The sequence below is a fragment of the Giraffa tippelskirchi genome, chromosome 12, assembly GCF_054371585.1.
Source record: "Giraffa tippelskirchi isolate mGirTip1 chromosome 12, T2T-mGirTip1v1.2.pri, whole genome shotgun sequence".
Taxonomy (NCBI): domain Eukaryota; kingdom Metazoa; phylum Chordata; class Mammalia; order Artiodactyla; family Giraffidae; genus Giraffa; species Giraffa tippelskirchi.
Window position 1 is genome coordinate 106,815,009 of NC_137286.1, and position 21,318 is coordinate 106,836,326.

Genomic DNA, 21,318 nt, shown 5'->3' on the forward strand with positions numbered 1-21,318 from the left:
CAAGTTAGAACCTTATAAAGTAATTTCTATGCCAAAAATATTTGTTAATTATTGCTTAAATATACAGCCAAATACACTCATGAAATTTCCCAAATCATGACTGAGGAGACTTTTTTCTGAATGCGAACATTTATCCCTAGGAAGAGAGAGATGTTTAAGGGATGTATAGACACTGCTTAACCACTGTGGAAAGAAGCTCAATTTCTCCCAAACAGTTTTAATAATGAACATTACTGTAGTGACTCAGGAACTGGAAACAAGACCATGTGATCACACTCAAGCTCTATGAAGTCAGCCAAAGGATTTCTTCAAGATAATCACAGTTGGCACTTTCTCAGTCTAGACAGTAGGATTTTATGTAATCTTCCTTGTTCTAAAAGAAAAGGTCTGAATGGATAAATCAACATGCGGCAGTACAAAGTTTTTTAATGCAATCTTCTATAAGAAGTAATTAAAATGTAAAAGCCAAACAATCTAACATGGAACGTGATTTCCTTTGAGATACACTTGATCCATCAGTCTCCTTCTCTGCCCTCCGATCACCTGAACTGGCACAGTCATTGTACTGCTAATCCTCACAGTGAAACGGCTCCTATCTTATTTCAACTCACTCTTTTCCATAATGATGGTCTCAGGAGTGGCATTTCTGAACATAATTTTACCTAGCATGAGGGCAGGTACAAGAATTCTCATAAAGTTTTAAAGCTATGGAGTCCTATCCAGGGACCCAAACGTGACCTGTGTTCTCAAGGGCAGAGGAAAACCAACGGTTATATAGTGAAAGGGTACTTAGGGTTGACATAAAAAACAGAATTTTATATTTTCATCAGATGTTTTTACAAAGAAAATGTCTCTATGATGTTATTAACATCATCCTTTATATGTGCGTGTGTACACAAACGTACACACATACACCCACACACATATATATACAAGTGTGTATATGTATACATGTGTGTATACATATAAAACTATTATTGTTTGGGATGCTACGGAAAGCCACGAGTGAGGAAAGGACACCAAGGTTTTAATACAGGGTACAGCGAGGTTGGTCTGCAGTATGGACTCAAGTAACAGTTCACCAGCATCCACAACAGGATCAACAGCATTCCCTCATCCGTTTTTGGTACAAAAGATGGTATCTCTCTACATAAGCTTGTAAGGCTTTAGTAACTGAAGCATAAAGCAAACAAACAAAACTTACAGAAAAACAAAACAAAATCCCCAGCCCATTAGTTTACAGTTTATTTTAAAAATTCTGAAAGACACTGCAAGTTCTAAACTTTTAGTAGGTGCTCCCCACACACAACCATCCGGTCAGAAACCCAGCAGAAGAGCCCCCTTTCCAGGAAGCTTTGCAACAGCAGAGTGGTGCAATATGGATGTTTCTTACTACAAGAAAAAATTATACATGGCACATTCTCATTCATATTTTGTAATGTAAAAAGTTACAAACATACCTAATCAAATAAATAATAATAAAAAAAAAAAGAATTTGAATGTATTGGTAAGTATCCTAAAACCACTACATAGAATAATGGCAACTTCACTCACAGATTATTTACATGGTAGTACCCGGTGTGGGTGCACTGCTACAAAACCCAGAACAGGAGGAGTAAACCTGAAATGTTTCCATAATGAAGATCTAGCAGCATGACTGCCTAACGCTGTTATCCCGACTGCTTCTGAATCCTTCCTTTTTTAGTCTGTGTCTTCATCCAGTTCGTAATTGTCTTTATCATAAATATCTTTTACTAAAAGAACCCGTACGAGCATGTTTTCCAAGGTGTTTCGGTCCAGTGAGGCAGACGTGTACCAGACAGGGCTGTCTGCAGAGCTAGAGCATTCTGGTTGCAAATAAAAAACATCCATTCTCTGATTAAGATTCTGTGGACTTTGGAAGAAAGAAGAAAGTTAATTTCACAGTATGTATACAAAATTCCTCACAACTTATTTTTTTCTTTCAAGAATAATTCTGCTACCATTACCACATTACATGGGCAGACCACATGCATGATTAACTACATTAAATATTGTATCTCTTGAGACATTCTGAAAGTTAACTTCTATAATAACATTATTTTCCCACCATAATTTAAATTCTGTATTTCACTGAATCCAAGACACCATCGATAGAAACATTATTTTTAATCATTATTTTAATATTGCCATTAAACAAGTAAAGCACTGTCAACTGTAATTCTTCACGATTCATCCCAGTTCCAGAGACAGAATAAAATATGACTGGAAGATCCAAATACTGGTGTAGCCAAACAGGGCTACCCAAAACCACCTGAAATACTAATTATTATTAAAAATAATCATCCTAGAGGTGACATTACTGTTTTTATGGTTCTTGACAGTTAACCTGGGGACAGTTATAAAACTGATTACCTAAGAAAATACATTCTGAGTTCATGTTTATCTTTTAAAAATTAGAGGGTGCATATATAAAATAATGAACAAGCATAAAATAATTTGTGATCTCTAAAAATTTCACTGGCTGCAAGAGAGACTCACAGCCCCCAAACCTTACTATGGTTACTGTCTGACCCTCTACAACAGCAATAATTTCCTTAGTAGAGAGCAATTTCTTAACATATGCTTAGAAGATATGAGCTGGGTGCTTTATAATAACAGGACTAAAAACATTATAATTGAAATAAGAAAAGAGAAAAATTTTAAAAAGGATCAATGAAAAAAGTCACCTCTTGGTAATGATAAATTCACAGCACCTAACTGTTACTACCATTTAAAAAAATCAAGTATCATAAACACTCACCTCTTAGACAAGTAGCATTCAAACATTTTCACAGGACATCTAGAAGGATTGGCTGTATTTTCAATTTGTTCAAATACTGGCTCATCATCTTCATGTTTTCTTTTTCCAGTAGTAATTTTATCTTAAGAAATAAAAATCACATATACTCTCTACGACCAGCCTTCAATAAAGGTGACCCGACTCACTGTGTTCATTCCCACTGCTCTTACACCAAAGGACGGGACCGGGTGTGCTCAGAGCCAGAAGCTATGGCTTCTAGTAATTCCTAATTTTAACACGACATGGGCTGTCTTATCTTACAGAAGCAACAGTCCTTGAGTTCTTAACAAGGGACCCATGTGGCAAGATGCAGCTATCCCTGCCACAGCCAATCCCAAACGAGACCAGTTACACTACCTTCACTATCTGTTCCGCACAAGGAAGACACTTGGTACCGAAGACAGGCTTTATTTTCCATGGTTAAAGGGTTTTTTTTCCAGTGCCTAAACACAGTGCCAAAGGAAAGCCGTAAGTGCTGTTCCACTGTTTTCAGGCCAAAATACTTAGTGTTAAAGTAGAACAGGGTGTTCAGAAGAGCTACTGGAGAGTGTGATCCTAGCTGTTTTATCCTCCAGAGATAATCTTCTTCAACTCGAGAAAATATTGACCCTTAAATAGAGAGAAATATTTTTAAAGAATTACAATAAACAGTTTTCCTGTAACCGTCTAGGAACAGATAGTTAATTCAAGAACAAACCTAATCCAACCCTCCATTCACTCCAGGGCAACTAGAATGAATTTCAGAATCCCCTACGTGGCTCTGAAACAACACAGAGCCAGAACCACAACGCACTACACAACAAGACCCTGGAGCCAGGCCTGGGGTCTGCTCCTGGTCTTCCAGGTGATGAGCAGACTGTGGTCAGAAGGGGATTTAAATCTGTAGAAATCCTGAAAAAAAATAGGTCATTTCCATTCAAACAAGTTTTCTTTATACATCTGAAACAGGTTTCTAAGGGAAATTTATATCAGAATCTCTACTAAAGGGCTTAAGAAACAAACATCCAGTTTCTTTCTTATTCCAGAGAAACTGAGTCACATTTATTACAAAGTTCTTCATAAACACTAGTTATCAATTACATTCAGTACTAATTCAACAAAGGACGATCTGATGCATTCATGAATAAGTACTCTCCAATTTATTTATTTTTAGCCATACTTTCTATAAAAACAAGGAGATCCCAGCAGAAAGTCACTGCCACTGTATTTAAAGGAGCATTACCATCTGGAAGTATGCTTGGTTGCCAACTTCGGAGTATCTTATTCAATTCTTGCTCAAATGTCTGGTATCCTGGATCAATAAATATGTTGTCTTTTCGATTACTACCACACAAGTACTAAAAAAAAAAAAAAAAAACCCTTGAAGGAAAATCAACCAATTGTATATCACTTATACTCTTTATTTCCTAAGAAAAAAAATAAACACCTTATGTCTATTAGCACACGTATAAAATGGGAAATTATCTTTATCTATATACCTAGAAAACAAAAGAAACGTAAGTTACCAATTAATCTGTTCCTGAAAACACTCCAAGATGAGGTACACACCTAAGAACTCAGGATATAAGAGAGGATGAGAGCCTTCAGCCTGTCAGGTAAGAACAGAGCAGGTGGCTCCACTGCTACATGCAGGGTCCAGGGGATGCAGGGTGAGGCTCAGGGCAGGGGTTGGCTTCCCACACCTGTGACGGCCAGGCCGAGTGGCCCAAGAGGCTCTCTACGCTCCACTCTCAAGTCAGTGCAAACTTATGAATCTTATCGCTTTCTATGACGATCCTTAACAGTGACGGTTGTTAAAGAATGATGTAAACACCGAAGTCCATCTCCAATGAGTAAAAATAAAGTATAAGGGAAACATGTGACAAGAGCACAAAGCCCAGGAGGTGGGAACCAGGACCATACACAGCATGAGAGTGTCATGTGTGTAATGGGGCATGAAGATATGAAGGGTGATAATGAGTCACTCAAGATGCGTGTTGTAAATCCATTAGAAATCATCTAAGATGCATAAAAAATAAACCAATGGTGGAGGTAAATGTAGCCAAACCTGTATACAGAACAGCTAAGAAAATCCTTTACAATTTCCTAGTATGTTCATAAAGGTCAGTTTTCATTCCAATCCCAAAGAAGGGCAAAGTCAAAGAATGTTCAAACTACCATACAATTGCTCTCATTTCACATGCTAGCAAGGTTATGCTCAAAATCCTTCAAGCTAAGCTTCAACAGAATGTGAACCAAGAACTTCCAGATGTACAAGGTGGATTTCGAAGAGGCACAGTAACTAGAGAGCAAATTGCCAACGTTCATTAGATCATAGAAAAAGCAAGGAAATTTCAGAAAAACATCTACTTCTGCTTCACTGACTACACCAAAGCCTTTGATCATGTGGATCACAACAAACTGTGGAAAATTCTGAAAGAGATGGGAATACCAGACCACCTTACTCGTCTCCTAAGAAACCTGTATGGGGGTCAAGAAGCAACAATTAGAACTGGACATGGAAGAAAGGACTGGTTCAAAATTGGGGAAGGAATACATCAAGGCTATATATATTGTCACCTTGCTTATTTAACTCATATGCAAAGTACATTATGCGAAATGCCAGGCTGGATAAATCACAAGCTGGAATTAAGATTGCCAGAAGAAATATCAACAACCTCAGACAGGCAGATGATACCACTATAATGGCAGAAAGTGAAGAGGAACTAAAGAGCCTCTTAATGAGGGTGAAAGGGGAGAGTGAAAAAGCTGTCTTGAAACTCACCATACAAAAAACTAAGATCATGGCATCTGGTCCCATCACCTCATGGCAAAACAGAAGGGGAAAAAGTGAAAGCAGTGACAAGATTTTATTTTCTTGGGCTCCAAAATTACTATGGACAGTGACTGCAGCCATGAAATTAAGACACTTGCTTCTTAGAAGGAAAGCTACAACAAACCTAGACAGCCTATTAAAAAGCAGAGACATCACTTTGCCAACAAAGCTATGGTTTTTCTAGTAGTCATGTACAGATATGAGAGTTGGACCATAAAGTAGGCTGAATGCCGAAGAATTGATGCTTTGGAATTGTGCTGGAGAAGACTCTTGAGAGTCCCCTGGACTGCAAGGAGATCAAAGCAGTCAATCCTAAAGGAAATCAACCCTGAATATTCACTGGAAGGGCTGATGCTGAAGCTCCAATACTTTGGCCACCAAATGCAAAGAGCTGACTCACTGGAAAAGACCCTGATGTTGGGAAACACTGAGGGCAAAAGGAGAAGAGGATGGCAGAGGATGAGATGGTTAAATAGCAACACTGACTTAATGGACATGAATTTGAGAAAACTCCGAGAGATACTGAAGCACAAAGGACTCTGGCCTGCTGCAGTCCACAGGGTTGAAAAAAGTGGGACATGACTTAGCAACTGAACAACAACCCTATTTCAAGTAAATTATTTTTGCCTTGCTCAGTAAGCCAATAAATCCTTTTGTTACATAGTCTCTTTGAAGCAAAACATTTTTTCTCTAGAAGAACTGCCATAACCACCTTCCTTTACAACATTATATTTTAGAGCTGTGGAATTACTGACCTCCTGAATTCCAAGGCAGAGATAGTAGATGCTATCGGGTGCATAGTTCTCCCCATTGGGCCTTCGGATCTCATTGACAAAGTGGGCCAGGCCGTAGTCCAGCTCAGCCGTGGTGTGAGAGAGCAGATCCTCTTTCAACTTCACTGACTTAGCTAAGAAAAGAAATTTAAAGTAACTGCTATTTACTGTCTGAAGATTAAGAAACCCTCTGAAATCACTTTATTCTATAAGAATTCAAATGTATTTTAAGTTCCAGTCATCTTTTTCAAAATCAAAGGTGGTGGATAACAAAAAGCCTGATTTTAAACAGGAACCAGTGGAGACAGAACCAGAGCACTTACGAGGTGTCAGCCCGTCTAACACCAGAAGGTCTTCCTCGAGCCGCCTCGTCCGGACCCAGTGTCTCCAGGCATTGACCCCATACGTGTACTTGAAAGGGAAGCTGCACTCGGAATTGTCAGAGCTGTCGTCGTGAGACTGGTACCCTGACACCGCCTTCCTCTTGGTGCCCTGGTCATGAAACACCACAGTCACATCTTCTCTTCCTTAAGCCTATTTATATCATGACTTTATGTAAGCCATCTCTCAACAAATGCATGTTACAGAGAGCTGACTGGAACTTCTAATTCGAGAACAGGTACCTACAACATGAAATCTCTCTCCAGGAATGCTGTATTTCTGCATAAATTACTTTGTACAACAAAATCATATTAAACTTTTCCTGTGAGTTGAGAGTGACTGATGATGAGATAATAAAGACACAAATAATCAACTAAAAATCTGAAGTAAGAGGATTCCAAATATTCATGTAAGAGAGAACTAAAGAACTTCTCCCAGACTCCACCTCAGGGAATAACCCAGTTCCTCCTGCTTCCCTGATGTCCTGTTTGCTACACAAAAACTTGAAATTTGGGTATAATCCAATTCTCCTATGTTCCCTCTTGTTCCTGAGCTTTTGGTGTCAGATCCAAGAAACTATGCCTGACACAAGTTAAACAAGATTTAGATTTTCTTCCCAGAGTTCTAGTTCTTACATCCAGGTCTCTGACTCACTCTGAGTTCATTTCTGTGTGTGGTGTCAAGTAAAAGTCCCATTTCATTCTACCACAGGTCTTACTCCTCTTTTAATTTTTCCTTTCTTTATGGAGAAATTTGTGAAAGTCATCTTTTTCTTTTATTTAGATCTTGCTTTATGTTGGAAACCAGAAATACAGAAAGTAATTCATAAAACATTCAGAACAATGATACCTGTCCGTTTGTTTAGGTCTTAGAGCCCTGAATGACTGAATTCTCCAGCACGTCTTCCTATGTGCTGGAAGGCTTCACAGAGACCAGACATAACCAACCGTGAACCTCAACCTCACCAAGTCACAGGGGGAAAACAGCATCAATTGCTGTAAAAGCAGTGAATTTACTTTTGTAGAAAGTATGTCAGCCTTTAATCAAGATAAAAAAAAAATAAAAGCTAACTTGCAATGATATTCACTCTTCTATGAAGTTACAACTATAACAGGAGATCCTTTACTTAGAAATGAAGTAATAAAAACTTTACCTTTAAGCCATTTTAATCCTGGAAAAGGAAGTATCTTCCCACATTCTGGTGTACAACTGAAGCTCACTACTCACACAGATGAGATTTGAGTACAAGAACACCATCTCGATTCATACCTTTTTTTTAGATCGAGGTCTAGGCTGTTCCTCATATTCTTCTCCAAAAACAGGTGGTAATAAAAACTCATTTTCCATATCAAGCTCCTCAGCAGCTGACAATCAAATTAGAAGAACTTTCACTCCAAACATAATAGCACAGGCTTGCGTCACATAAACTCAACCAACAAAAGGACCAATCCCTGACTACGCACAATACCATGCACAGGGCAGCCTGTGCTGGCTGGAGAACCAACCATTTCTCTACCTAACCTGATCTATGAGATCTGATAACATCTGTTCAGACTCTTACAACACACGTATAATGCACATCAACATGGAATTTCACGGAATGTGTGATAGAAAAATTACTAAAACCTGAAATTCAATTACAAGATCTACATGATCTCAGCACAAATCTGTTTCAATTTATTACATCTTTTCTGAAGTGAAACTCTTTACATCCTGTTCAGTTCGCTTACTGGCCGTAAGTAGATTAAGAAAATAATGAAAAACAGAACACACTTCTTTTACAACAAAAGACCTAAAAACACCTTTATTCCCTGTGAACGTTAACTTAATTTTCAAAAAGGTTTTAAGAAAAATACTATCAACATTTTATTTAAATTTTTAAAAAGACGCCAACACTTCTTTATTTTTTATCTCCAAAAGTTCCTATAATGAAATCGTTTTAAGGTTTTTAAGGCTTTGGGAAATCCTGTTAATTAAGCTCCTACAATTCAACATGCGCTTCCTTTTGGAAGAAACTGCTGAGTTTTATTTGCATGAAAAAGACAAATAACAGTACAGGCAATGACACGAACATGAGATTGTTTCATAACCACAATGATGACCCCATAGCTAAAGTCTAGAAACACACTTCATACTCCAAGAGCAAAACTGCATGCTCAGTACCTCTGGGAAAGTCTATTTCAATATCCAAGTCTGGCTCATACGGCACATCGGGCATCCTGGACTGGGTCTCTGGCTCAGCACTCTTCAAGAGGTCAGAACCAATTATGTCCGTTTCAATAATGACACCTGTAATCAAGCCGTAGTATCATCAGAAAGCAAAGCAGAAAACTGCAACAATACTAATATTTAATCTGGGAAAAGCTACTTAATTATAAATGAAAAACAGGAATCTTTAATTTATCCAAAAGGAAAGAGCATGCAGCTACCTTCAAACGTAAGCTACTGTAAGCTTTGAATTAGATAATCATGAACACACAAAAACTTTCAATCCTATAAGTTTTCACTGCACCTCTACAAAAAGAAAAAGCATGTTTTAAGAGTAAACAACTTTGTAGACTATTTCTAAGAGCAATCTCTGGTCAAAAATAAACTTATGAGCACAAACAACTGGGATTTTCAACATTCTTTTTGAATTGTGACCTAGGTTTTCCACATCATTCAATATATGCTTATTTACAACTGCCTTCTAATGTTCTGATCAGTTGTTTTAAACACTTTTGTACTGAAACCCACTGAGAAAGGCATCTTACTGAGTTCAGGGTGTGGTGGGAAACAGACATGCACACACTGGAAACAAAAGTTGCACAAAACAACAGCCTTTCTAGGAGGGATTCATGCTGACACAGCGCTGTGCTCTGGGTGAGGGGAGCGGGAGGACGAAGGTGGAGAAACATGCTCAGACACAGAAGCGTCCAGCACACGTGTCCAGCTACCCCATCTGGCCAGCACTGCCCTAACACAAATTAGGAACAGCCTTGGTTTAAATAATCCAACTTACTTTCTTAGTATAAATGAATGAAACAAAACTGGGGATAACCATCATAAAATAATAGTTTGGATCTTTATAAAACCTACTACAAGTCAGTTTTGTGTTCGAGCTCACCTACTGAAACAAACATTAATTTAGATCTGATTTTAAAAACCAAATCTTGTCAACCATTAAAACAGGGACCATTTGAAATAGTTTATGAATTGCTGGGCTTGAACCTAGGCTTGGCACCACAGAGCAACTGCAGATCTGACGTGGGTCTCAATCTACAATCACCTCTGCAGCAGTGCATCCCCCACACTCCCCCAGGCTGAAGTTCAGTGAGGGGCCAGCCCAGACCCCCACCCGCTCTGCCCACCCCGGGCAGTGGGGAGCTCACTGTGGAGGTTGGCGCCTTCCGCCTTCCCCTCATCCTCAGTCATGTCCGTCATGGTCAGCAGCTCTGTGCCCAGGGCGTCTGAAGAACCTGTGCATTTCAGCTCTTCGGCCACAGCAGTCTTCTCACCACTGTCCAGGGGGGCAGGCAGAAACACAGGGACTGGCACCTAAGGGACCAGAGGACCTACCGTCAGGCTCACTCACTTACAAGGTACTTCTTCAAATTAAAAATTACTCTGACATGTGATCTACTTCATAATACTGGATTTGTTAGAAGCTTTGGAAAGAACTTATATGTTAACTGTCACAAGGAAAGCCCCAAATACAAGCAGCTATTTTTTGAAGTAAAAATTAATTTCTGAGGTATTTCCATCACCAGGGGCCTCCAGCAGCCACGCCCTGACACAGGGACCCAGCGGTACACGTGATGACATCTGTATGCGGCTCCATACCATGTGTGAACCTTCCGGCTCACAGATCTTACTTTCTTCTAAAATAAACATGAATACAAAACACAGTATATGTAAAGCAGACACAGACATCGGTTGGAGCATTTACCTAATACCTAACTAAACACAGAGTAACCCTTGGCAGAGCCTCCACCAGACTCAAGTGAAGGTCAGAAGCAGCCAAACCTCATCCTTGCCCCCTGAGCCCACACATTTGGGGGGGGGACCCCTGTAGTGTGACTTACGGGCACAGGCACGGTGGTGGGCACAGGGATGCTCTGGCTGTACATGTGCATGGGCACTGGGACGTACACGGGCACGGGGATGGGCACAGGCACATACTCTGTCCTCCAGTCGCCATCTGGGGACACAAAAGGCAGTCAGGGAACAACCAACCTCAACCGCCACCCACCCAGCTGCTCAGGGTGCCCTGAATACCCATTTAAAAAAAAATTCCTAGTTTTCACAAAATTAGTTAAGTTAAAAACAACAAAACTGAATGCAGTAGCTGTTCTAACTTACAGAAAGCACTGCATGTGGGAAGTGGGGAGTCCTAACCCCTGGACCACAGGCAAGTCCCTAGACTTGTTTTTTAAAAAGAAAGAAAACATCTTTTGAAATATAATATGGTTCCAGACAACCCAGCACATTCCCCTCACACTCTCCTCAAAAAGGTTTACTTAAACAACAGAATACAGCTAACATTTAAATTTGGTGAAAATACAGGTTTGAATGATTTCAACTTACTCTGACAAGGAAACAGAATAGTTATGGTTACAGATCACACTCAAAAGAGATGGTTTTCTCAGAGGGGCTCACTTAACTTCAGTGGGCCCTGGCCCCCAAGGAAACCAGGTCACTGGCCACATTAACTAGCACGCCTTTGTAAAGACTGATCTTTATTAATGACTGTAAGTGGTATGCTGTATTCTGAAGGCATGTCTAGAACCAGAGAAGCAAAATCAACAGAAAGTGACAAAACAACCCAACAAGTCTACTCTGCAGCCACTGCTGAGAAGATTATGGATGTCACTCAAGGGCAGGGCCTGGGTCACCTGTCTGACAGGACTTGCTCTGCATGTGGGGTTTGCAGTAGGTTGCCTTGGTCATAGTCAAAGGTTTGCACAGAACCGCCTTGTTCTTCATCTCCTTGTTGGGGGTTGGAGAAGGGGGTGGTGCTGAGCCCTACAGAGAAGCAAAGAGAGACATTTTATTTCTGCCTCAAATATTTACTGCTTTTGCTATTAAAAAATATCCAGTGTGTTCCAGTGGAGGGAACACACATGGAACCAATGTGAACCTACTCCATCTATCAGCAAAGTGCAGTAATTACCCCTCTACAGATCTCGTCAAGACAGCACAGCACACTGTCTGGTCCTGCAGCATGCGGGGTCTTAGCTCTCCACCAGGGTGTGAACCTGTGCCCACCCCATTGGAAGTGTGGGGTCTTAACCACTGGACTGCCAGGTAAGTCCCCACAGCAAAATTTTAAAAAATATAAGAGACAAGTTTCACTCCTAAGTGAAAAAGCAAGGTTGTTAACCCAGTATTTTAAAAATAATTAGGCTCTTTTTATTTGAGAAAGAAAAAAAATTTTGAAATTATTATGGTTTTCTGATACTCTGGCTTTTTCTACTGCATAAACTGTTACTGTGGTACTAACTCTGAAAAGAAAAATCATGAAAAGAATTACCACAAATGCTATCAAGCCTTAAGCTGTGTGTTTCAGGGTAATTTTAGAAACGTATCTCAACAGTCTGTCAGAGGCTTCAGTCTGTTCCCCTGTTGACATCACACACACATGCACGCACACAGGCACACACACTGTAAAGGAAGCTGAAGCCCTGTCCCTAAAGGCAGACACAAAGGTGCTATGGGGAAAGCCACAGAAAAAATGTGGGCACCAAAACCAGGCAAGTTGGGTCTGAACAGAGAAATGCTCTCGAAGCCCCTTATGAAACCAGGGGTCAAAGTCAAGACGTCCTGGTCGCCCGTGCTCCACTCCGTCACTCTGCGAACAGGGCACCATGTCCACTAAACTTGGTCACCTGGTCAAAGTTCCTTCCTTTCCTGCTAGTCAACAGGCAAGGTCTACACCTACTGAAAGCGAATGCTGAAGGACCTCCAATAATGAAGACTACAATGACAACAGCCACCACACCTCCTGAGTGTCTGCTGCAGGGCTGGGTGTCTGTGTCCCCTAAACTTCACCCCGAGATGGAATCCTAACTGGATGGCACCTGAAGACGTGGCCTTTGGAAGGCGATGAGGTCATGAATGGGCTCAGGGCCTTCACAGAAGGGCCCCCACAGCCCCTCCCCTCCCATGAGGACACATGGCAAGACAGGAAGAGGAAGCAGGAAGAGGCCCTCGCTAGACCCTGGGTCTGCTGGAAGCCCCAGAACTCTGAGAAATATGTGCTGTTGTTCGCAGGCTGTCCTTCTGGCTGCAGCTCCTGTTACATACAACAGCTCCCCCGGGCGGGACTCCATGCACAGCACCCTTGCTGCACCTTATGACATGAGCCCTCTAACCCTCTCAGCACAACATGGGCAGCAAGTGTTTTCTCCCCCCATTTTACAGATGAGGGAACTGAGGCTGAGACAATGCACGGCCGGGAGAGATGACAGAGCGAGGAGCTCTAAGTCAGCAGTTCCCTGATGCAGGCCTCTGTCTCAGCGCTCTTTGTGATGACCATGAGGAGGTTCCACTGCAAGGAGCAAAGCCTCACTTACAAACGAGGGCCAAGTCACACAGAGAACCATGAAGTGACTCGCCCCCAACTACATAGCTGAGCTCTCATCCTCCGACACTCCTCAGCGGGGAACTAAGGCTCCCAGAGCTCACAGGACTAGGTGGGGAGCACTCCAGATGGCGGAGCGTGACACTGCAGAGGCTCCGCTCCTCAGTCACACCCCCTCCATCCTCCCATCTTCCCGTGAGGAGGTCTCGGGGCTGATGGAGGAGACAGGTATTCATTTGCCTAGGTGCAGGTGAAGGGGTGTCTTGAAACCTTGGTCAAAAGCTTGGAAACAAGCTTGGGAGTTGCCTTATGGCTGCACGAAGAGAACCAACAGGAGGCAACCATCTTTACACTCCTCAGTGTGGACCAAGTGCCTGGGGAGCATGGGACGATTCCACTGACTGTGCTGTCCTGGCCCCCAGCACAGACCCCATCCTGTCTGAAGGGCGCCGGCCGGCCCACCCTGCCCCGGCTCCCCAAGACTCCACCTCAGGCCCCTCCGAGCTCGGCCTCAGGGAGCAGTCTGGACAAACGTGCACACCTCTGCACACCACATTCCTCCGGCTCATCGTCGTCCACTGGCAACCTTCTGCTTGGCTGTTCAGAAGCTCTGTCACAGCCGCCGGACCACACATGCTCGCCCACTGCAAACGCTCCACTACTCTTGCCCAGGGACACGAGTATTCATGTGTCATCTCGCCCGACGTGGGTGAGGGCCACAACTAATCCACCTTTGTGTCCCTCAGCAGGCAGAAAAAGACCTGTTTTTATTTTGGGTAATTCAACAGAATATGAATACTTCAACCATCTCAACAGTTAAGTAAAAAAAAATCTTTTATTATTATAATCAGATTAAAATGGACTAATTACTTTTTATGCCCACATTATAAAAATCAGTATTTAGCACTTTACTTAAGCAATACTTACTGTCATTTTGGTTCGGGACGTCTGACAACCCTGATCTAAAAACAAACAAATTTAAAATAAGACACATATCACTTTCTTCAGGATTTGCTAAATATATATTTCTCATTAATTTTTACTATTTTTTTGAAATAGTCACTGATGGAAATATTTCATATTCTTATGAGAGCTGAAATACAGAGCTAAGTAGTGGAATTAACTATTTCCCCCTTTCGTTCCGTTAGAAAATATATACTGCTTTGGGAGCAATACTATGTTCTTAGATTTAACTCTTAAATAAGTCACATCTTCTAAGGGTTTTTGCTGTTTGTCCTATCGACCCTGGAGCACATACAATTTGCTGAAAAAGGTTTTCATTTAAATTGCAAGCGAATAGGCAAATTTTTTTTAATTGGAGGATAACTGCTTTACAATGTTGTGTTGGTTTCTATCATACATCAGCCGTAAGTGTATACATACATGCCCTCTCTCCTGAACCTCCTGCCCACCACCCCTCCATGCCTCTAGGTTGTTACAGAGAAGCTGGGTGAACTTGTGCTATACAGCAACTTCCTACTACCTGTCTATCTTACACATGGTCACGTTTTCAATACTATTCTCGCAATTTGTCCCACCCTCTCCCTCCTATGCTGTGTGCAGAGTCTGTTCTCTGTGTCTACATCTCTATTTCTGCCCTGCAAACAGGTTCACCAGTACCGTATTTATTGATCCCATATATATGTATTATTATATATTTGTTTTTCTCTGACTTACTTGACTCTGTGTAACAGGTTCTAGGTTCATCCACTTCTCTAGAAATGACTCAAATGCATTCCTTTTTATGGATGAGTAATATTCTATTGCATATATGTACCAAAACGTCTTTATCTATTCAAGGCAGATGAAATTTTTTTTAAACAATTTTTGTTATAACTCTGTTTAGAGTCTCTCTACCCCAACTAGACTCTATTTTTTTCAACTACCATTAAATTTTTAAGAGAGTAAAAAAACGAAACGCAAAACATCACTGCAGGCACTTCCACCTGGAGAAACCACAGAAGCTGATGTTAAACTAACTCTGAAATCAACTGTTCATTACCACCACCCTGAATCCAGGTCTGCTCAGTGGGCTTTTCAGGTCACTACCTGAAGGGACCCTTACCGTAGTGTAAGTTCTCGGGTCCCCTCTGGGTCGTCATGTTGGGCTCACTCTGCTGGCAGTAGAAGCGTAACAGGCAGTGCTGGTCGCAGAAGTGCTTCATCTCACCACGCCACTGCACCCTCTCCCGAAGGGCTCCTTGAGACTTACAGCAGTCACACCTGGCAGCCTTAATGAAGCAAGGAAGGGGTCAGCATCTCCCAGGAGAAGGTTTACAAAGCCAGACATGTTTTACAAGACATGAATTTTATAAGAGTTCTAGCATTTCAGTGATTATTGCCAAATGTGATAAAACAATGTCTGATAAATAAAAAAACTGTACTATAAATCATAGAGTAAAATCCACAAAAATTTTAAAAGTAGTAGTTTAGTTAATTGTCAAATCCCTTTCTATACTTACCAGAAGTCAAAGACCAGCATTACAAAGATAGGATAACCAAAACAAGTGCACAATGGTGGACCAGGCTTGTCCAGTGAGATTTAACATTACGAGATAACTGAGAGCCACACTGATACACAGGTCCAAGTCTCCCACAGTCACACTACACTGGAAATCTCTGATTAGTGAACAGACTTCCCAGCATCAACTGACTCATAATAGACCAATTTATACAACTGTACAGGCCAGAATAATTTTGAAGCCAGCACTTATGCTAAGAAAAATAATGGATGTTATTTTGAAGTGTTTTGTTTCAGTAGTTTAATAAATTTGAAGGGCTTTCATAAATATACTGTTTTAACAGCTAGAACTTCAACTTTTTGTTTTAAAACACTCAATGTTTAATTAATTAAAAACTAATTAAATCTTAAGACCAGAAATTTGAACCACATCTAGGGAAACAATCAGTCCTAACTAGTCTACAACTTAAAATGCAAAATAAAACCAACTAGAATTCATACATAAACAAGTTGTACTTTTTGATGGTCAATCAATTAACCTAGGGACAAAATTTTTAGAGATTCCATTCTGCCTAGATTTTGCCCATTTTCACTGTTTCTTAATACCCTGATCAACGAGTAGACCAAAAGGTATAAATAATTAATTTTAAAGATAATAGTTTTCATAATTTAGTTCTTATCTAATTACAGTAGAAACAAATTACTGTAATTTAAGAAATTACTCTTTAGTTTAGCCACCAACTTAGAAGTTTTGACAAAGCAATAAATGCCAAGTACTTTGTGGCTGGTAACAGCCCCAAGGGAGCTCCCGTCACTACTCTGGGTCAGCCTTTCCCTTCTTCCATGGGAGTTCCACGCATAAACACGACAAATTCTAGCTGGCACATGAACAAATGACTGTGTGGGTAAACAGGTCTTCTATAACAAACATACCCCAAGTTAGAACATGGGTTCTTTATTTCTCCAGGTCTGGTATTTCTCCTGCTGAATAAATGTTAAATGAATGAAGATGTGCAGAATAAGTTATGACTATTAAGTGATGCCAATATCACATCTCTCATCCAAAAACTTGTGAGCTTAAACGTTATACTACTGGTAATATTACATGGTAACTTCAGTAACATTAGCACTATCAACCAGGTCTCGGTTTACTTGATAATAAAAAAGTCCCTACATAAAACTCTCACCAGCAGAGATTGTTCTTTAACCACTGACTTGCTCCAGGTTTCCAGGGTTTTTCCCTTTTATGCATTATACTCAAAGAAAAGCCAAAGCACCAGCTATATGTCAAGAACACAGCAGAAGTGAAGATAAGGACCTGAATCAAGGGCCTGACTGCCCCCTCCACTTACAGCGCAGTGAGTGACTTTCTAGGGCCCAATGTTGAAGTAAATGCAGGGTCAAAGCAGACACAAGTCCAAATGAAGGCTCTCTGTAGGGCACTCCATTATGAAGCCAATGAAAAATCCAAGTGAGTTACTATGGCCAACCAGAAACAGAAATCCTAACAGATGTGAAATGCAGTTAAGACGGTTCTCAATAACACCTAAAACCCACATTAATTCATACTTGCACACAAAGTACTTGCACACCAAGTACTGACTCCTTGTACATGGTAATATTTCCAGTTACATAGTAATTCCGTAGGCCTAGTGCCAACAACCAAGCACATTCCACCTAAAAAATCTGAACAATAAACTCACTTCATTATTTCATAATTAGACATTTGGAATTTTGTTCTAACAACACTTTAAGCTCCTTTTTCCAGAAAATTCAAAATAAATTTAGCATGTTTCTACCCCCCTTCCCCCCAAAAAGGAGCAAGATTAATGCTAATTTTCAAAAGGAAACAAAATATTTATGTATTTTTTTCAGGATAAAGGATAATAACAGAACTCAATACTAATTTGAAGTTTAATACCATAATCACAATTTTAGAGGTTATGAGCCTCTTGCTTTGGGCTGTTTCTCCCTTACTCAGCCACTCAAACAAACTCCTGGTAAACTGTGTGGAACCAGGGTCAACAGAAAACCTCGTGAAAGACCATCATTCCTTACCAACACCAACACCACTGCCTCCCACTCATGAGACAGAACTCTTAGGAAAGCTTAACATGTCTACAGCATAAGAACTGAAGTATGACATGCTTCTGCTTTAACAAATATTGCATCATCATTCACTTCGTGGCTTTCCTGTCACTGTAGAAAATCAAGGATTGTATATTACTTTTAGGGGAAAAAAAGTTACTGATTCAAGCAATCTAAATAATTGGCAGAAACTAAATTCTTAATTCAAAAATGTTAATCCCCCCTCGAAACTAATCCAGGAGCCCCCCTCTTCAGTAACCTTTAATCCCACTGCTCAGCTAATCTAGGAGCCCCTCTGCAGTAAGCCAGGGAAGGCCACTGGACTGACACTACACTGACAAAGCCCGTGACCTGTCATGGACAGTTTGGGTTGATGTACCCACATCCTTGAAACCTTCTACCCTTTTGTTCCCTACTTCACCAATCACACCTGATTTTCTAAGGGGGAACCATGAACGGAACGGAAATAGAGGATTTATAGTCATTTATTTTAAAAAAGAATACAGAAATAAAAGACTGGGCACTGGGTACTATGCAAAGCATTAAAGTGTTAAGAATTCGTCAGTTATACCCAAAAGCACATTAAAACCAAGAATATTAGGCTTCCTTTCTAAATCTAATGTCAAAAAAATGAACAATTTTTAAAATCAATGTTTCTAGCAGTTTATAGACAAAAAAGAAAAACATAGAAGCCCAAAATATTCTTCAGTCATCCTTTCATAACTAAGGCTTATTAAAATCTAAGTATTAATCTGACTACAGCTCTAAGTCCCACCACTCAACCATTAGGACATTTGCTAAAGAATTTAACACTGTCACTCTTCCCTACTAGTTTTTAAAACAAATCAAAACCTGTACTAAAAACCCGTAATTTGAAGAAAGTTTCAGAAAAGTCCCTTAGTTCTATTAAGCAGAGTACTAGGAAAGCACTCTTGGGAAACCGTGGGACTTCTGAGTTATCTTCGCTGTGTATCAAACACCTAGCTATCATTTTATTACAATACTAAATCCTTTTTCTCCAAAAAATGTAAAACTTACAGGAATAAAAGGAACTATCCTCCCACCTGGTTTCACATTATGCCTGGAAACATTAACTTTGAGGAAAAGTAAAACCTACTTCCTTCTAAAGAGTTATCTGGGAGAAGAAGAGACATTAATTTTACTCTCAGCATTTCCTGGTTGCATAATTTCAATAGTCTTTGTATTCTAATTTAGATGAGACAGTACTTAATTAACCTCTATCTTAAATCCAAAAGCAAACACAGACCTGCACAGATTATTCAAAATGCCTTGTCTAGCTAAACAAACATAGGCAGAAAAATTTTAAATATAGTATCAAATACTTACATAAACAAAAACGTAAAGCCATTTATACTCTAGGTGGTCTCCCAAACTGAAGAAGGAAGATGAGAAAAGGTGGAAACTCAGATGAGAAAAGGTGGCACACTCAGGTGTGTGCTCTGCCGGGCTACCTGCTCTCGTTAGTAAACATTCTCTAATGAGGCACTTTTTATGGATTACTGGTCACATTGTTTAATTAACTAAAATCTAAAATTTTGAGTTCTTAAATTTAAAAAGTGGAAAGGGAGAGAGGTTCAGAAAAATGTAATTTGGTTGGGACTCAATTTAACACATTTTCAAGATGACCACATGACAGTAACAGTGAATAAACTGGACTCATGGTAAGTACAGAAAACATAGATGGCTGAGCGAAAACTCACAGACAGCGACTCTGAGTTAGTACCGGCTGCCTCCACAGGGGCACAACGATCTATCAGGAGGGGCAACAGTCTCCTCATTTTGTAGGTTGTAATCCTACTGATTACATTAAAATCATCACTGCTGCATGCCTCACAAACTTCTATCAAGTGCCTTTACTCCTCCAATTAGCACAATTTGTAATAATGCTATGTCATACATTATACAAAGATATGCTGGGTTTAAAATAAAGCAAGGAATAATTAACATGTGTTTAATGTATAGAATACTGGCATTAAACATAATTGTCACTAATTATTCAACTTTCTGAAATGTACTGCCTCACTAAAATTTCATTATTGATCACATAAAAACATGAGCTACAACTATCCTTTAGATGACATCTAGAATAACTTGGTCTTCTGCCAAAGAATACTTCCTTGCTTCCCAAAAAAGAAAAAAGGAAACCAAAGGATTTCTATATTTTAATATTTTTAATTATTAATATTTAATTATAAATAATATAAAAGAGAACAGAAAGAATCAAATCAAAGAAAGAAGCCACAGGGAAATACAGTTCATATGCTGTGAACAGAAAGCAATATCCTCTGAGATATTTTTTAAAATCGAAGTTTTGAATTCACCATTACACAATTCAGCAGAAATCTGTATAATAAAATGATGACAGGGAAATCCTTAGTACCACATGGTAACAACTTCTGTCTCAAACAATAAAACAGATGATGAAAAAGGTGACAGTAAGAATAAAATGGAGTTTCTTCATTTGTGCCACTAAACACCTTCTAATGATCCAAAACCGATTTTTAAAACCTCTATATGATGTCAGAAAAGGTGCATTTGTGTGTGCTAAACTGAAACTGAGCATTTAAAGCCACTGAAGTAACATCTTCTGAGTGACGTCTCATCTGTAACAAGGTGCTGCTTCAGATGGAAAGGTATGTGTGTTCAAGTGAGTTAGTACTTGTCCTGCGTGTTTCTAAAATCTGAACCTTAATTCTAAGGCTTAAAATAGTCAGAAACAACAGTAAAATAGTGAACTAACTTTAAAACTGCAGCAAAATCTTCGCCTGTGACAACTTGTAAAGTATCATGTTTCTCTTTCTGTTTAACAGATGCTTATTACTACGTCAAGCTGTATATTCAAGACCTACATCGAGAATTCCTACAATTCTCTTAAGTAGTATCACTTTACCACCAGTAGCTTTCATTAAGAGACTAAATTACTGTACATGTTGCAACCATTTTATTGTTGGTTTCTTTAGCAGCACTTCACAAATCCGAGGTTACAGTGACATCTGGCCTTAAGTGCTTTAGAACTGTATTCATAGCAAAGCTTTAGCACTAACATGGTTTTCATCAAGTAATAAAAGTTGTTTTTATTTGACTAAATAAAGCCCAAATTTATACTCATTTTCTTACTGAAAAAGAAATCAAAGCAATGGACCAAAAGGGGCTTCTCTTCTACTTTTTTAAAAGTAGATATTTCTAAGACACTTACATATGTATTCACAATTTCAAGGTAAATGTTTCTAGTCTCTATGCATAGCGTCCTTTCCGTTTGAAATTCTTCAGATCCACAATTAAAGGGGGAGGGAGGAGGAGGAGAATAATATTTTAAAACACATCCTGAGTATCTAAAACAATAACCTGCCAATATTCATAATTGATAAAGAAGTCATCAAAAATATTTGTTTAGTG

General features: G+C 39.7%; 1 protein-coding gene across 50 annotated transcripts in view; it reads right to left on the reverse strand.

Moving 5' to 3' along the window:
* Positions 1–1,227: 1,227 nt before the first annotated feature.
* Positions 1,228–21,318, reverse strand: part of ZMYM2 (zinc finger MYM-type containing 2) — a 63,249-nt gene continuing 43,158 nt past the window's right edge. For 16 of the 50 annotated variants that reach the window (XM_081549089.1, XM_081549076.1, XM_081549079.1 and 13 more), the window contains 13 exons: positions 15,418–15,583; positions 14,280–14,314; positions 11,665–11,794; positions 10,855–10,970; positions 10,162–10,327; positions 8,954–9,079; positions 8,060–8,154; positions 6,733–6,901; positions 6,392–6,543; positions 4,044–4,158; positions 3,179–3,430; positions 2,783–2,903; positions 1,228–1,894 (listed from right to left, as the gene is read on the reverse strand). In XM_081549089.1, the coding sequence (XP_081405215.1) occupies positions 1,702–1,894; positions 2,783–2,903; positions 3,179–3,430; positions 4,044–4,158; positions 6,392–6,543; positions 6,733–6,901; positions 8,060–8,154; positions 8,954–9,079; positions 10,162–10,327; positions 10,855–10,970; positions 11,665–11,794; positions 14,280–14,314; positions 15,418–15,583 (1,836 nt within the window). In that variant the 3' untranslated portion in view covers positions 1,228–1,701. Of the gene's footprint in view, positions 1,895–2,782; positions 2,904–3,175; positions 3,431–3,941; positions 4,159–6,387; positions 6,544–6,732; positions 6,902–8,059; positions 8,155–8,953; positions 9,080–10,161; positions 10,328–10,854; positions 10,971–11,664; positions 11,795–14,279; positions 14,315–15,417; positions 15,584–21,318 lie in introns of those variants that run through there. The other 34 variants (XR_014071025.1, XR_014071035.1, XR_014071016.1 and 31 more) reach the window with 5 other exon arrangements.